This window comes from Nomascus leucogenys, chromosome 17, assembly GCF_006542625.1.
Source record: "Nomascus leucogenys isolate Asia chromosome 17, Asia_NLE_v1, whole genome shotgun sequence".
Classification (NCBI taxonomy): domain Eukaryota; kingdom Metazoa; phylum Chordata; class Mammalia; order Primates; family Hylobatidae; genus Nomascus; species Nomascus leucogenys.
In genome coordinates this window covers 91,375,982-91,393,678 of record NC_044397.1, presented here as the reverse complement: position 1 = coordinate 91,393,678, position 17,697 = coordinate 91,375,982, and the positions used below count along the sequence as shown (strand labels likewise).

General features: G+C 51.4%; 1 protein-coding gene across 1 annotated transcript in view; it reads left to right on the top strand.

Moving 5' to 3' along the window:
* The window catches only part of CHAF1A (chromatin assembly factor 1 subunit A), a 40,206-nt gene that overhangs the window by 21,138 nt on the left and 1,371 nt on the right, over positions 1–17,697 (top strand). The window contains exons 6-13 of the mRNA XM_030796778.1: positions 448–508; positions 920–988; positions 5,344–5,570; positions 6,121–6,289; positions 6,391–6,471; positions 7,234–7,326; positions 8,661–8,916; positions 9,791–10,260. Of these exons, the coding sequence (XP_030652638.1) occupies positions 448–508; positions 920–988; positions 5,344–5,570; positions 6,121–6,289; positions 6,391–6,471; positions 7,234–7,326; positions 8,661–8,916; positions 9,791–10,260 (1,426 nt within the window). The remainder of the gene's footprint in view (positions 1–447; positions 509–919; positions 989–5,343; positions 5,571–6,120; positions 6,290–6,390; positions 6,472–7,233; positions 7,327–8,660; positions 8,917–9,790; positions 10,261–17,697) is intronic.

Below are 17,697 nucleotides of genomic sequence, written 5' to 3'. Positions count from 1 at the left end.
ATGGCGGCTCCCTTCAGTTCCTTACCATTTCTCCTGCGTGAGGTGCCCGTGGGGCCCCAACGTGGGAGCGGTGGAAAGCAGCTCCCTGCTCTTTAGTGCTCCCCCACGTCCAACTCACCCTGGGCCCCTTGTCTCTGCTGTGACCGTCCTTCCGGTTCCCAACTAACTTAGGCATTTGCATCGCAGGATTGTGGGTTTTGTCTGTGCTAATTGTGCTCTGACTGGCTAAAGTTTTTTATATATATTCTAGTCACAGGAAGAATTTTATTGACTCTTTTCAATTTTTATTGTGAAGACCTATGTAAAAGCCTTATAGTACACATGAAAATAACTTATATTCATTTAATGTAAAATGAAATACTTGCCATATACTAACAGTTGAGTGCTGCAGTCCCTTCCAGAGCCAAAGCAAAGAGTCGGCTGAAATGTCCATTTGCTGTCTCACAGGGCTAAACTTGAGGAAAAAAGAAAAAAGGAAGAAGAGAAACGGTTAAGAGAAGAAGAGAAGGTAGAGCATTTCCCACAGAGCTTCCCCATCCCAGCCCGTTGGAGAAGCAGATGCCCAAAGTGAAATTCTTGCCATAGCCATCACCTAATATTCTCTTGGTTTGGGGAAACCAAATGGCGCCCACAGGGAGGGCGAGTCTGTCTAGATGCGTTCTTGTTGCTTATTCCCAGTGCTGGCCTGTCACATGCCTACTGGCCCTGCAGTCCTGGCACTTCTACCTGCAAGGGCGACTCGAACATTTTGAGATTGGCTGGCTCGGTTGCGGGTCTGTGGGTTTTGAGAGCTAAAAATCACAGTAGTGCCTTCAAGCTAAAATGCTTGACGTTCGGTTCCGGGGGCCTTTGCATGTTTTGCAACACGTACTGTTTCTCTTCCTCTCCTCTTTCTCATCACCGTCTCTTAACATCACAGCGCATTAAAGCAGAGAAGGCCGAAATCACGAGGTTCTTCCAGAAACCAAAGACTCCACAGGCCCCCAAGGTGAGCAGCCGGCTGCCTTTGCTTTTAGGTTTCAGCTCTGCTAGACTTTTCCTTTCTGAAAATAAAAGGGTCTCTCCCCATCCAGCTTCTCTCATTAGGAGGGAGGGAGCCTCCGGTGACCTAGGGCACTTCCATTTCTGGTAAAGTCTTGATGCTCAATATTTTGTCCTTCGCTTTGTCCCAAAGAGGTAAAAAGTGGCATGTCTGATTAAACAGTGTTGTTTTCAGAGGTTACTTCATGAATAATTTTGTGTTAGGTATAAGAGAAATTCACCATGTTTTTACCCTTGGGAAACTTATGCTTAAGGGAGCAAGTTTAGCTGTAAAACAACAGTAGAATTCACAAAGGTTTACTTTCCCTGCCTGGCGTTGGTCACCTGGCATCTCAGACCTTCTGAGCCACCATCTGTGCATGGAAACCGCAGCCCTCCTTCCCCTTTACCCAGAGGGAGCCCATCTCCAATGTTAGGGGCCCTTCAGTGCCTTTCCCTGCTCCACTCACATGTTTATACACATGTGTACTTAGCTATCTCAGATTTGTGCCATGTCGCCACATTTAGATGTATTTCATTCTTTTTAATGTATCTGGCCTTTATTTATTTTTTGAGGCAGGTCACCCAGACTGGAGTGCAGTGGCACAATCACAGCTCACCACAGCCTTGACCTCAGGCTCTGGTGATCCTGTCACCTCAGCCTTCCCGAGTAGCTGCGACTACAGGCATGTGCCACCACGCCTGGCTAATTTTTTATTTTTATTTTTTTTTTGAGATGGAGTCTCACTCTGTCGCCCAGGCTAGAGTACAGTGGTGCGATCTCAGCTCACTGCAACGTCCACCTCCCGGGTTCCAGTGATTCTTCTGCCTCAGCCTCCCAGGTAGCTGGGATTACAGGCACACGCTACCACACCTGGCTAATTTTTGTATTTTTAGTATAAACAGGGTTTTACCATGTTGGCTAGGCTGGTCTTGAACTCCTGACCTCAGGTGATCCGCCTGCCTCAGCCTCCCGAAGTGCCGGGATTACAGGCGTGAGCCACCATGCCTGGCCTAATTTTCAAATTTTTTTTGTAGAAACTGGGTTTTGCTGTGTTGCCCAGGCTGGTCTTGACGACCTAGCCTCAAATGATCCTCCAAACCTCGGCCTCTCGAAGCGCTTGGAATACAGGTGTGAGTCCCCTCAACTGGCCTGTCCTTTTATTTGTATCTTGAGACATTTGACAGCAATTGCGTATCCTGAAGGTGCACAATGTGACATTGTTGTACCTACACATCCTATCGTGACAGCCAGAGATCCACATCATGTATTTTCACTGCCACATAATACTTCATAATGCAATGATATGGTTTCTCTCTTTTTTTACAAAAATTATTTATTTATATAGAGACGGGAGTATTGCTCTGTCACCCATGCTGGAGAGCAGTGGCGCCATCTCTCGGCTCACTCTAACCTTTGTCTCCCGGGTTCAAGCAGTTCTTCTATCTCAGCCTCCCGAGTAGCTGGGATTATAGGTGCCTGCCACCATGCCCAGCTAATTTTTTGTGTTTTTAGTAGAGATAGGGTTCCACCATATTGGCCAGGCTGGTCTTGAACTCCTGACCTCAGATGATCCGCCCATCTCAGCCTCCCTAATTTTATTTTTAGTAGAGACCGGGTCTCACTGTGTTGCCGGGGCTGGTCTTGACCTGGTCTCGAGCAGTTCTCTCGCTTTGGCCACCCAATGTGCTAGGATCACAAGCGTGAGCCACAGAGCCTGCCACTATCTCAACCTCTGTGCCCCTCAGTGGTGTAGGGGGCGTCCCTGCGCATGCTTCTCTGCACACATGCATTCCTCCGGGACAGCCAAGTAAGCAAGAGTTCACCTCTAGGACAAAATAGCACATTGCTAAAGCGTCATGAGCCATGGCCAGAGTGCGCGCCAGATGGGAAACTCAGATGTACATTCCTGGCAATATGTGGAAATTTCCTCCCCATTCTCTGCTATCACTGCAAGTTTTATGGGATTAATTTTCTTTTAACTTTGCCAGTCTGATGGATTAAAAAAAATTGATATTGTTTTACTTTCCATTTTTGCTTGACTCTTGGTGCAGCTGAACATCTTTTTCTGTTCGTTTGCCATTTTAGTTCTTCTATGACTTGCCAATTCCTATTTTTTTTACCTATTTTTTCTACAGGATTTTCTTTTTTTTTCTTTGCCTGATCTGTAGGTTTTTTTTAACATAGTCTGGTATTTCATCCTCTGTGATATTTCGTCTCAGCCTGTTACCTCTTTGTTTACAGTCTTTTTTTTTTTTTTTGAGACGGAGTCTCGCTCTGTTGCTGAGGCTGGAGTGCAGTGGCACCATCTTGGCTCACTGCAAGCTCCACCTCCAGGGTTCACGCCATTCTTCTGCCTCAGCCTCCCGAGTAGCTGGGACTACAGGCGCCTGCCACCATGCCCCACTAATTTTTTGTATTTTTAGTAGAGACGGGGTTTGCACCGTGTTAGCCAGGATGGTCTTGATCTCCTGACCTCGTGATCTGCCCACCTCGGCCTCCCAAAGGGCTGGGATTACAGGCGTGAGCCACCATGCCCGGCCTTTGTTGTTTTTTGTTTGGGTTTTTGTTTGTTTGTTTTTTGTTTTTTTGAGACAAAGTTTCGCTCTTGTTGCCCAGGCTGGAGTGCAGTGGCACGATCTCAGCTCACCACAACCTCTGCCTCCTGGGTTCAAATGATTCTCTTTCCTCAGCCTCCCGAGTAGCTGAGATTACAGGCATGTGCCACCACACCCAGCTAATTTTGTATTTTTAGTAGAGACGGGGTTTCTCCATGTTGGTCAGGCTTGTCTCGAACTCCTGACCTCAGGTGATCCACCTACCTCGGCCTCCCAAAGTGCTGGGATTACAGGCGCCCAGCTACAGTGTCTTTCATTATACTGAAATTTCTCCTTTTGGCCAGGTGCAGTGGCTTACGCCTGTAATCTCAGCACTTGGGGAGGTCAAGGCGGGTGGATCACATGAAGTCAGGAATTCAAGACCAGTCTGGCCAACAAGGTGTCTCTACAAAAATACAAAAATTAGCTGGGCGTGTTGGTAGGCGTCTCTAATCCCAGCTACTCATGAGGCTGAGGCAGGAGAATCGCTTGAACCCAGGAAGCAGAGGTTACAGTGAGCCGAGATTGCACCACTGTACTCCAGGCTGCACAATGAAGCAAGAATCCATCTCAGAAAACAAAGAGAGGAGTTGTGATCTTTCAAAAAAAGACCCTGTTTTTTTGTTGAGAAGGAGTCTTGCTCTGTCGCCCAAGCTAGAGTACAGTGGTGCAATCTGGGCTCACTGCAACCTCTGCCTCTCGGATCCAAACGATTCTCCTGCCTCAGCCTCCTGAGTAGCTGGGATTACAGGTGCCCACCACCATGCTGAGCTAATTTTTGTTTTGTTTTGTTTTTGAGATGGAGTCTCGCTCTATCCCCCAGGCTGGAGTGCAGTGGCACGATCTCAGCTCACTGCAACCTCTGCCTCCTGGGTTCAAGCAATTCTTCTGCCTCAGGCTCCCAAGTAGCTGGGACTACAGATGCATGCCTCCATGCCCGGCTAATTTTTTGTATCTTAGTAGAGACCGGGTTTCACCGTGTTGCCCAGGCTGGTCTCGAACTCCTGAGCTCAGACAATCCACCTGCCTCGGCCTCCCAAAGTGCTACAATTACAGGCGTGAGCCACCACGCCTGGCCTAATTTTTGTATTTTTAGTAGAGACGGGGTTTCACCATCTTGGCCAGGCTGGTCTCTAACTCCTGACCTCATGATCCACCCGCCTCAGCCTCCCAAAGTGCTGGGATTACAGGCATGAGCCACCACGCCCGGCCTAATTTTTGTTTTTAGTAGAGATGGGGTTTCACCATGTTGGGCAGGCTGGTCTCGAACTCCTGACCTCAGGTGATTGGGCCTCCCAATGTGGTGGGATTACAGGCATGAGCCACTGCCCCCGGCCTTTTCTTTTTTTTTTTTTTAAAGTGAGGTTTGTTGAGATATAATTTACATCCAATAAAATACACCCTTTTCAGGACATTGGTGTTGACAAATTACAGGGCCAGCTAACCATAATGAAGATATACCCTATTTCCATCACTCAAAACAGCTGCCTTGTAGTCTGTCCCCCCGCCGCCAGCCCTTGAGACTGCCAATCTGCCCTCTGCCCTCTGCCCTGTAGCTCTGGAAACTCGGTTCTGTGGACCCACACAGTGCTTGGGCTTTTGAGTCTGAGCCTTGGCCTTAGCCTTAGCCTGGATGAATCCCACCAGCACCCTGCTGTGTGTGTCCATGGTGCCTCCTTTCTCCCATTGCTCGAAGGACCCCATCGGGTCTCTTCTTGATTTCAGACCCTGGCCGGCTCCTGTGGGAAGTTCGCCCCCTTTGAAATTAAAGAGCACATGGTCCTGGCCCCTCGGCGTCGGACCACTTTCCATCCAGACCTCTGCAGTCAGCTCGACCAGCTCCTCCAGCAACAGAGCGGCGAGTTCTCCTTCTTGAAAGACCTCAAAGGCCGGCAGCCCCTGAGGTCCGGACCCACCCACGTTTCCACCCGGAATGCAGATATTTTTAACAGGTCAGAGCCTGAGGAGGTCGGCCTTCACCCACTAGTGATGCTGGAGGCCAGCATCCTGAACCCTGGGGTCCCCGGGGCGGGAGCTCTGGGTCCTTCTGCTGCTTGCTTCCTGGTGCCCTCGGGCCCTGGGCTTCGGTGCTGGCTCAGGCCTCTCTCCACCTGGCCTTCCTGTAAGCTCCTGAAGTCTTCCTCTCCCTGTCTTCTCAGCTCCTAGTGGAGGAATCTTATTTCCCTGCTGGTCTCCAGTGAAGGATACCCCCCTACACCACACTCTTGCAAATCTCCTCGTTCCACAGAACCTCCCTTGCTAAAAATGCTCTGGGGCTGCACCTGGGCAGCCGTCCTCCCTCTCGCCCTGCAGGCTGCACCCTCCTCCATCTGTCCCTTCAGTCCATGTTCCTGACCTTTCTTGGGGGGCAGGCAGTGCTGCTTTTTAACAAATGCTCTTCTTTCTAGAATTGTTAGGCCAGCTTCACAGGGAGGTTCCCGGGAGGTTTGTGAGTGGGTCTGTAAGGCAGCATGATCCTGAGCCTGGGGTTTTCCTTCTCAGTGATGTCGTCATCGTGGAGCGTGGGAAGGGCGACGGCGTTCCCGAGAGGAGGAAGTTTGGCAGGATGAAGCTCCTACAGTTCTGCGAGAACCACCGGCCGGCCTACTGGGGTACCTGGAACAAGAAGACGGTGCTCATCCGCGCACGAGACCCCTGGGCCCAGGACACGGTGAGCCGGCCCCAGAGTGCCTCCGTCCCTGAACCTCCTCACTGTGCCCCTTTCCTCCAGCCCCAAAGGCAGTTGTGAGTCCCGTGTGTTTCTTTTCTCAGAAGCTCCTGGACTATGAGGTGGATAGTGACGAGGAGTGGGAAGAAGAGGAGCCTGGGGAGTCCCTGTCCCACAGTGAGGGGGTAAGGATGTGCCTCAGCTGTCTTCACTCACAGACAGCTTGTGTTTGAGTCCCTGTCCCACAGTGAGGGGCTAAGGACGCAGCCCAGCTGTGTTCACTCACTGACAGCTGGTGTTTGACCTGCTGTGTGGTCTGAAACCTGAACTCACCTCAACATCCAGACTTGCAGCTTCTCTCGAAAAATGTCATCTGGCGATACTCGCCCACATGGCTGCTGGGGATGGGAGCCCGTCCGCATCTGCACTGTGGCCCCACAGCCCCCTCTTGCCTCCTGCTGGCCTGCCACACATCATTTTCACCTGACTGCCCAGCTGCTGTGACCTGGTGGGCTTTCTGCCGATGCTCACCGTGTCTGTCGGGAGGCCATGCAAAGCAGATGTTCACAGCTTTACATTTTTTGGTTTCTTTAAGATGGAGTCTCTATCACTCAGGCTGGAGTGCAGTGGCGCGATTTCGGCTCACTGCAACCTCTGCCTCGCAGGCTCAAGTGATTATCCTGCCCCAGCCCCCCTAGTAGCTGGGATTACAGGTGTGCGCCACCACACCCAGCCAAGATTTGTATTTTTAGTAGAGACAGGGTTTTACCATGTTGGCCATGCGGGTCTCAAACTCCTGACTTCAGATGATCTGCCCACCTCAGCCTCCCAAAGTGCTGGGATTAGAGGTGTGAGCCACTGCGCCTGGCCTACTTTGTTTTTAATAAGACACACATTCTGCTTTTCTAGCTGATGAACTGTTGTTTTTTTTTTTTTCTCCTTTTGAGGATGATGATGATGACATGGGAGAGGACGAAGATGAGGACGATGGTTTCTTTGTGCCCCATGGGTACCTGTCTGAGGACGAAGGTGTGACCGAGGTGAGGGAGTGAAGGGGGAGGTCACCGGCTCAGCAAAAGCTCATTTCCGGACTGGTGCTCAGTGGCCTGACCTGGGAGGGTGATGGGGGTCCCAGCCCAGCCATATGAGATTTGGACTGCATTACAAGCATGCAGGCTCACTCATGGGAACGGCTGGGCCTGAACTTGGTATTACCTGGGAGGGTGGCAGATGTAGGAGGAGCTTGCAAGCGAGGGGAGCCATAGGAGCAGATACCCTGGTGAGGGAACATGGCCATGGTCTGTGGGTTAGAAGGCTGGAAACCACCACAGCTGACATATAGTCAGCATGCAGCAAGACGTGTGCATTGTAAGTGTTGAGTTTGATGACTTATAACAATCAAGTGGATGTGGGCAACCACCGCCCGAAATAAAACATAGAGTTTCCCTATCTCTCCAGAAGATTGCCCACGTCTCTGCAGGCGAACCTGCCTGCCACCCCTTTCCAGATTCCGTAAGGTTGTGGAACTTTCTTTTTTTCTTTTCTTGAGACGGAGTCTCATTCTGTTACCCAGGCTGGAGTGCAATGGCCCGGTCTTGGCTCACTGCAACCTCTGCCTCCCAGGTTCAAGCAATTCTCCTGCCTCGGCCTCCCGAGTAGCTGCCGAGTAGCTCCCGAGTAGCTGCCGACTACAGGCACGTGCCACCACACCTGACTAATTTTTGTATTTTTAGTAGAGACGGGATTTCATTATGTTGGCCAGGCTGGTCTTGAACTCCTGACCTCCGGTGATCCACCTGCCTCGGCCTCCCAAAGTGCTGGGATTACAGGCGTGAGCCGCCAAGCCCGGCAGGAACTTTCTTTCAAGCAAGTTGTTTTGGGGCCTGTTTTGTTTTGAAGGCCTGTCGTTTGGGAAGTGGGGATTTGGTGGGACTGTCTCATGGTTGGACTGGAGGCCTAGGCATTCCTTGTGCATATCTGACCACCGAGGCCTGAACTGTCAGTCAGAGAGTGGTCTCAGGCCCTGCATATGTCTGCCAGATGCCTGGGCCATGTGGGTAGACACCTAACCCTGTTAAACGGCTCCACGATCACACATTCACCAGAAAATTCAGAGGGGTGTTAAAAGAGACCTCATGGGTGAGTTCAGAAATATCTGTGACTCTCCCAAAGGAGACCAGGTGTGAATTATTCCATCTGGAAGAGGGGCAGCCAGTGCATGGTGTGCTCTGCCCTGGCCCTGACACTGTGGGAAGTTTTGTGCCCCTGTCCTTTCCTCTTGCTCCCCAGCCGGCTGGGGACTGGATCCTCAAAAGAGTACCTGGGCATAGGGGAGCAAGAACCCCAAATAAACTTCTGCTTTCTAACCTACAAGGAGTGTGCCGACCCTGAGAACCATAAGGTCCGCCAGAAACTGAAGGCCAAGGAGTGGGATGAATTCCTGGCTAAGGGGAAGCGCTTTCGCGTCCTGCAACCTGTGAAGATCGGCTGCGTGTGGGCAGCTGACAGAGACTGTGCAGGCGATGACCTGAAGGTACTGCAGCAGTTTGCAGCCTGCTTCCTGGAGACCCTGCCTGCCCAGGAGGAGCAGACGCCCAAGGCCTCCAAGCGGGAGAGGAGAGACGAGCAGAGTGAGTGGGGGCGGGGCTGCAGGCGGGGCCAGGCCACCTACCTGTTCCTGGGCCAAGCTAATTCCAGGGCTGAGGACAAGAGTCACAGGCTAGTGGGTCCACGATGCAAATGTTCTTTCCACAAATAACAGAGGCCAGCCCTTTTCCCGTACACGTCCGTATGTTCGATGATGTCCCTAGCAGCAGGACGAGGCAGGTCCCTTAATTGGCTTGTTTTATCAACCAGGACACAGGCACAGAGAGTGCTGGAGTGGGGGCTGTGCTTTCTCAAAAGCCAGGGCGGGGCCAGGCACAGTGGCTCATGCCTGTGATTTCAGCACTTTGGGAAGCCCAGGTGGGAGGATCACTTGAGCCTAGTACTTCAACACCAGCCTGGGCAACATGGCAAAACCCCATCTCTGCAGAAAATACTAAATTACCTGGGTGTGATATCATGCACCTGTGATCCCAGCTACTCAAGAGGCTGAGATGGGAGGATTGCTTGAGCCTAGGAGTTCCAGACTGCAGTGAGCCATGATCCTGCCACTGCACTCCAGCCTGGGTGACAGAGCAAGACCCTGTCTTAAAAAAAAAAAAACCTCAAAAAACTAGGGAGGGACCATGGCACATGAGGAGAGCAGGGCAGTCATTTGGGTAGGAACAGCAGGCATTTGAAGTCAGCCCTGGCAACACTCGTGCCCGGCCAAGGCTCACTTCAGGGCAGGTGCGTGGGTGCTGCCCTGTCTTACAATCACCCTTATGAGGCCACCTATCCCTGAAGCTGGCCATACCCCGAGCCTCGATGGCAATGAGCTTGTGTGTGTTTTTTGTTTTTTGGCCTGTGGTGATGGGTGGCTCCCGAAGCCTCATGCCCACCCATGTTCCCTCCTGCCAGTCCTGGCCCAGCTGCTGCCGCTTCTGCACGGCAACGTGAACGGGAGCAAGGTCATCATCCGGGAGTTCCAGGAGCACTGCCGCCGGGGACTGCTCAGCAACCACACTGGCAGCCTGCCAAGCCCCTCCACCACCTACCTGCACACCCCCACCCCCAGCGAGGATGCCACCATCCCCTCCAAGTCCCGGCTCAAGCGGCTCATTTCCGAGAACTCAGTGTACGAGAAGCGGCCCGACTTCAGGATGTGCTGGTACGTGCACCCGCAGGTGCTGCAGAGCTTCCAGCAGGAGCACCTGCCCGTGCCGTGCCAGTGGAGCTACGTGACCTCGGTGCCCTCAGCCCCCAAAGAGGACAGTGGTAGCGTCCCCTCCACAGGGCCCAGCCAGGGCACTCCCGTCTCGCTGAAGAGGAAGTCAGCGGGCAGCATGTGCATCACCCAATTCATGAAGAAGCGCAGGCACGACGGCCAGGTGAGGTGGGGCGGGCAGGTGGGGGCCCCTGCGGGGCTTTTCTTTTTTTGTTTGTTTTTTGTTCTGGTTGTTTTTTGAGGTGGAGTCCTGTTCTGTCACCCAGGCTGGAGTGCAGTGGCGCAATCTCAGCTCACTGCAACCTCCTCCCTCCTGGGTTCAAGCGAATCTCTTGCCTCAGCCTCCTGAGTAGCTGGGATTACAGGTGTGCGCCACCACGCCTGGCTAATTTTTGTATTTTTAGTAGAGACAGGGTTTCACCATGTTGGTCAGGCTGGTCTCGAACTCCTGACCTTGTGATCTGTCCACCTTGTCCTCCCAAAGTGCTGCGATTACAGGCATGAGCCACCTCGCCCGGTGCTTTTGTGTTTTTTAAATAACTTTACTCTTAGAGCAGTTTTAGGGTCACAGCAAAATCGATTGGAATGTACAGAAAGTTCCCATACACCTCCTTCCCCAAAGCCAAGCCAAGCCACCCAACATCACCTTCCAGAATGGTGCATTGGTTACAATCAGTGCACCTCCGGCCAGGCACTGTGGCTCACGTCTGTAGTCCCAGCACTTTGGGAGGCCAAGGCAGGAGGATCACTTGAGCCCGGGAGTTGGTGACCAGCCTGGGCAACATAGAAAACCCCATCTCTATAAGAAAAAATTTTTAAATTAGCCAAGTGGTGGCGTGCACCTGTAGTCTCAGCTACTCAGCAGGCTAAGGCGGGAGGATTGCTGGAGCCTAGGAGATTGAGGCTGCAATGAGCTATGATCATGCCACTGCACTGCAACCTGGGCGACAGAGCAAGACCCTGTCTCTAAAAATAAATACATAAAATGCACCTTCTTTGATTTATCACCACCACTAGGGTTTGTTCCTGGTGTTGAGGGTTCTGTGATTTGAATGAATGTTGGATGCTGTGCGTCTACCTTTATTGTTCTAAACAAAGAGGCCTCTACCCGCTGAAAGGCCTTGTGCTCTGCCCGTCTAATCCCCTGGAAATCACCAACCTCTCTGTCTCCGTGGATCAGCTTCTTCCAGATTGCCCTGTAGCTGGAATCGCATCGCGTGTGGCTCCTTTGACTTGGCAGTATGCATTGACAGTTCCTCCATGTCTGTTCGTGGCTTGATAGCTCATTTTTTTTTCACACTGAATAATATCCCATGTGGTAGCATTTTTATTTTTGTTCAGCGGTTCTTGAATTTTGCATTCAAGCACAGTTATTAAGCACTTACTGTGCTCCAGGCACTCTGATCGGTCTCTCAGACACAGGTATATGCAGAACACCGTCCAGTGTAAGGCACAGACAGGAGCCTGTAAGGGGAATGAATGGCTGTGTGATTCCAGCTTTATGGGTGCCTCAGAGGCACAAGCACATGGAGCCGTGGGGTGTGTGATGGGGGCACTGCCTGGTCTTAAGAAACTCTCATGCCCAGAGAGCCAGTGGCCCCTGGCAACCACCCCTGGCCATAGATCGGCTTTATTAACGTTCATTGCATACTTTTTGTCCTTATCACACAGTGTTTGGGAGTGAGTTTCTCTTTTTTCTTTTCTTTTTTTTTTTTTTGAGACAGTCTCGCGCTGTCACCCAGGCTGGAGTGCAGTGGTGTGATCTGGGCTCACTGCAAGCTCCGCCTCCCAGGCTTATGCCATTCTCCTGGCTCAGCCTCCTGAGTAGCTAGGACTATAGGTGCCCGCCACCATGCCGGCTAATTTTTTGTATTTTTAGTAGAGACGGGCTTTTACCGTGGTCTCAATCTCCTGACCTTGTGATCTGCCCTCCTTAGCATTCCAAAGTGCTATGATTACAGGCGTGAGCCACCACGCCTGGCCTGGCCTTTTTTTTTTTTTTTTTTTTTTTTTTTTTTTTTTTTTTTTTTTTTTTTGAGTCAGGGGTCTTACTCTGTTGCCTAGTCTGTAGTGCAGTGGCGTGATTGCCACTCACTGCAGCCTTGACCACCCCAGGCTCAGGCGATCCTGCCACCTTAGCCTCCTGAGTAGCTGAGAGGGACTACAGGCACATGCCACCACACCCAGCTAATTTTCTGTAGAAACAGGGTTTCACCATGTTGCCCAGGCTGGTCCCCAACTCCTGGGCTTAAGCAATCCCCCTGCCTTTGCCTCCCAAAGTACTGGGATTATAGGTATGAGCCACTGTGCCTGGCTCCCTGAGTTTGATTTCTAATATCTACTCAACGCAGACCTATCTGTCCCTCTGAACCTTGGGCTTTCCTTCGAGGCCACAATCTGATGGAGTTACAGGTTTTCAGAAACTTAGGACAAGGAGCAAGACAGTGGATAATCCCCGGCCCCAGCTTGCATCCTCTTCTCTGATGTTAAAGGTGGTCGTTGGCCGGGCGCAGTGGCTCACGCCTGTAATCCCAGCACTTTGGGAGGCCAGGGCGGGCAGACCACCTGAAGTCAGGAGTTCGAGACCATCCTGGCCAACATGGTGAAAGCCTGTCTCTACTAAAAATACAAAAATTAGCTGGGTATGGTGGCAGGCGCCTGTAATCTCAGCTACTTGGGAGGCTGAGGCAGGAGAATCACTTGAACCCAGGAGGTGGAGATTGCAGTGAGCTGAGACCACACCATTGTACTCTAGCCTGGGCAACAGAGCAAGACTCTAGTCTCAAAAGAAAAAAAAAAGAAAAGGTGGTCGTGAGAGACAGGGAGGCAAGAGAAATGGCTCCTGAGATGCTCAGCCATCTCCCTGCTGCCAGCACACAGCCATGGGCCTTGGTATGCTGTGAACCTCCCTCAGCTGTCACAGCAGGAGGGGCCATCATAACATCCCAAAGGGTCCAGGGCTACAACTGAAACTGTTCCTGGCACTCCCTAGAGCCTCTGTCCCTGTACAGCGTGTCATGTGCATAGCGCCCCTGGCTCTGTGGAGGCGGCTTGACGCCGTGGGGAGCTCAGTGCGTTGGAGCTGGGGCCCCAGGAGGCCCCCACACAGAGCTTTCCTGGACTCATTCTTTGTTCAAGCCCTGTGTGAGCAGTGCCTTTCCCTGGTCACCTGAACAGCCTTAGAGGGAACCGGAGCTCCCCAGCCTGAAAATGATTGGGGCAGGAAGGTGCTATCTGGTTGTGTCACTATGCAAGCAGTTTTCCAGGGCCTTTGCCGATCAGCCCTCCCCTGGGAACCCCTGTGTCCCTCAGATGTTCCTTCGGGGTCTCCTCATGCTCCACACAGTAGTCCAGGCCCTGGACGGCCTCCTTCCCCACCCCTCTCCGCTGATTTGATGTAGCAGCTGACTCTCCCAGCTGGGGTGCAGTGCCCCGCCCCCGGTCCTCCCAAGCACTGCTCTTGCTCCCTGTCAACATGTGGAACCTACATTTCCCCACCGGGAAAATGGTGCCCTGAGCCCCACGTGCCCAGCATCACATCAGAGTTACTGTGCGTCGGGGGCAGTGAGTGCCTGGTTATCATCCCTAACCACGAGGAAAGAGGGGTGCACCCAGTTTAACTAGAGTGGGTCAGAGAGGTTGGATGGGCCTTGGAGTCAGCAAAACACAGCATCTCACTTGCTAATGGATGGCAGTGGTGGCTGCATGCGCGTGATTGGTGGCCTCTGCTGTGTGGCACAGGTGAGGGCCTCCTGGGGCTCAGCAGTGCAGCAGATGCACGAAGGTCACACGTGAAGGAGTGGAGACCCAGGCCCAGCTTGATGCTTAACCCCCACCCCTGAACCTCCTGCAGTTTGGGACATAAACGTCCCTGGGGAGCAGGGCCTGGTCCTGTGTTTTTTTTCAGAGCCTGTGTGGGGAGGGGCACACAGGTGGGACCCAAAGGTGGGGCTGTAGAAGCACATGAGCCCGGATGGGACATGTGCCCTGGCATCATCTGGTTTTTTTTGACAGGGTATCACTCTGTTACCTAGGCCGGAGTGCAGTGGTGCAGTCACAGCTCACCGCAGCCTCCACTCCTGGGCGCAAGTGATCCTCCTGCCGCAGCTTCCTAATGAGCTGGGAGTATAGGCACATGCCACCATGCCCAACTAATTTTCAAATCTTCTGTAGTGACAGGGTCTATGTTGCTCAGGCTGGTCTCCAACTTCTGGGCTCAAGCGATCCTCTCTCCAGCCTCCTGGCATTTAATAAAGCTGCTGACTGATGCTTCTGCACCCATGGGGAGGGATAAGCTGTTCATCTGCAAGTGGTGTACATCTATATTTTTTACTGGGTTACACTTTTTTCCCGATTTGAAAGTTTTCATCTTTTTTTTTTTTTTTTTTTTTACAGAGTCTCACTCTGTCGCCCAGGCTGGAGTGCAGTAGCGCGATCTCAGCTCACTGCAAGCTCCGCCTCCCAGATTCACACCATTCTCCTGCCTCAGCCTCCCAAGCAGCTGGGACTACAGGTGCCCACCACCACGCCCAGCTAATTTTTTGTATTTTTTAGTAGAGATGGGGTTTCGCTGTGTTAGCCAGGATGGTCTTGATCTCCTGACCTTGTGATCTGCCCACCTCGGCCTCAAAGGGCTAGGATTACAGGCGGGAGCCACTGTGCCCAGCATCTTTTTTTGTTGTTAAATTAGAAACAGGGTCTTGCCCTGTTGCCCTTTATTATTTTAGGTTCAGGGGTACATGTACAGGTTGGCAAACTCATGTCACGGGGGTTTGGTGTATAGATGATTTATTGGATACTAAGGTATTTTTTCTGAATATCTCCCTCCCACTGTCACATAGGCCCCATTGTCTGTTGTTCCCTCTTTGTGTCCACATGTTCTTATAAGTGAGAACATGTGATATTTGGTTTTCTGTGCCTGTGTTTGTTTGCTGAGGTTAATGGTTCCCAGCTTCATCCATGTTCGTGCAAGAAGAGTTTTTTTTTTTTTTTTTTGTAGATATTGGGTCCTGCTGTGTTGCCCAGGCTGGTCTTTGAACTCGTGGGCTCAAGCAATCCACCTGCCTCGGCCTCCCAAAGTACTGGGATTACAGACCTGAGCCAGGGACTCTTTAAATCTTTTCATTTAGAGCTCAAAAGAGATATTCATAAGGCATTCTAACCTAGTGGGGTGAAGTGCCATGATCTGTGAAGCCCTAGGACACCTCAACTCTTTGGGCCTCCGTTTTATTTAAAAATTTTAAAATACAAGGAAGGATGTGTTTGCCCTTGCCAACAAAACATTATGTGATCAAAATAAAACTAAAGAAGCATAGATGGCCGGGTGTGGTGGCTCATGCCTGTAATCCCAGCACTTTGGGAGGCCGAGGTGGGTGGCTCACAAGGTCAGGAGATCGAGACCATCCTGGCTAACACAGTGAAACCCCATCTCTACTAAAAATACAAAAAATGAGCCAGGCGTGGTGGCGGGTGCCTGTAGTCCCAGCTACTTGGGAGGCTGAGGCAGGAGAATGGTGTGAACCCAAGAGGTGGAGCTTACAGTGAGCCGAGATCGCACCACTGCACTCCAGCCTGGGCAAGAGAGTGGGACTCTGTCTCAAAAAAAAAAAAAAAAAAATGAAGCATAGATGGCTGGGTGCGGTGGCTCACGCTTGTAATCGTAAAACTTTAGGAGACCGAGGCAGGTGGATCACTTGAGAGGCCAGGAGTTCGAGACCAGCCTGGCCGACATGGTGAAACCCCATCTCTAAAAATACAAAAATTAGCTGAGCATGGTGGTGCACGCCTGTAATCCCAGCTACTCAGGAGGCTGAGGCAGAAGAATCACTTGAACTCAGGAGGTGGAGGTTGCAGTTGAGCCGAGATTGTGCCACTGCACTCCAGCCTGCGCAACAGAGCAAGTCTCTGTCTCAGAAGAAAAAAAAAAAGAAAAAAAGGCACAGATGTTAGTGACACCGTCTTCATCCCATGTAGTCGCTAAACGTTTTCCTGACTCCTGTTTTCCATAGTCTGCGCTCCTCCGTGTCTGTGTTTAGCACTTGCAGTGCTGCTGGCGAGATGACAGCTGTCCCCATGAAGCAAGCTGCCGGCAGCTCTCAGCATAGTGGGACTCGGTGTTATGTGTTAAATCCTGTCTTCAGCCTAGAGGGTGAAGAGTTGTGATTGCTCTGAAAAATTTTGGATCCAAGAAAAGCCTAGTGTGTCAACGCGTCTCCTGTGTGGAGGGACTTGTGCCCAGTGACTTGAGGTGGCTCGAAGAAATTGGCGTGTTCCTTTTGTTTAACGTCCCCAGACACCTCCAGATCAGAATGTCCCTCCTCAGCAGAGTCTACAGGGGACTCTTAGACTCTTCTTTGCTTAACTATTCTTTCAAAAAGGTAGTTGAAAATGGCCGTAGGCCAGGCTCGGTGCTCATGCCTGTAATCCCAGCACTTTGGGAGGCTGACGCGGGCGAATCCTGAGGTCAAGAGTTCGAGACCAGCCTGGCCAACATGGTGAAACCCTGTCTCTACTAAAAATACAAAAAATTAGCTGGGTGTAGTGGCGGGCACCTGTAAAAAAAAAAAAAAAAAAAAAAAAAAAGCACAGCAAAAATATAGTTGTGGCTGGGGCGGTAGCTCATGCCTGTAATCCTAGCACTTTGGGAGGCGGAGGCTGGGTGGATCACTTGAGGTCAAGAGTTTGAGACCAGCCTGGCAACATGGTGAAACCCCATCTCTACTAAAAATACAAAAATTAGCCGGGTGTGGTGGCAGGTGCTTGTAATCCCAGCTACTGAGGAGGCTGAGGCAGGAGAATCGCTTGAACCTGGGAGTCAGAGGTTGCAGTGAGCCAAGATCGCACCACCGCACTCCAGCCTGGACGATACAGTGAGACTCTGTCTCAAAATATATATATATATTAAATAAATAAAAATACAGTTGTCTGTAATCCCAGTACTTTGGGAGGCTGAGGTGGGTAGATCATAAGGTCAGGAGTTTGAGACCAGCCTGACCAACATGGTGAAACCCTGTCTCTACTAAAAATACAAAAATTAGCTGGGCGTGATGGCATGCACCTGTAATCCCAGCTACTCAGGAGGCTGAAGAATAAGAATTGCTTGAACCTGGGAGGCGGAGGTTGCAGTGAGCTGAGATTGTGCCACTGCACTCTAGCCTCGGTGACAGAGTGAGACTCCGTCTCAAAAATAAAAAATAAAGGCTGGGCACGGTGGCTCATACCTGTAATCCCAGCACTTTGGGAGGCTGAGGTGGGCGGATCGCGAGGTCAGGAGATCAAGAACATCCTGGCTAACACTGAAACCCCGTCTCTACTAAAAATACAAATGGGGCCTGGTGTCAGGCGCCTGTAGTCCCAGCTACTCAGGAGGCTGAGGCAGGAGAATGGTGTGAACCTGGGAGGCGGAGCTTGCAGTGAGCTGAGATCGTGCCACTGCACTCCAGCCTGGGCAACAGAGCAAGACTCTGTCTCAAAAAAATAAATAAATAAATACAGTTGTAATCTGATGGGGCCATTATCAGGTATGTGGCCCGTCACTGACTGGAAATTATTCTGTAGTTGGCAATAATGGCTGTTTTTGGAGATTTGAATCCAGTTCATT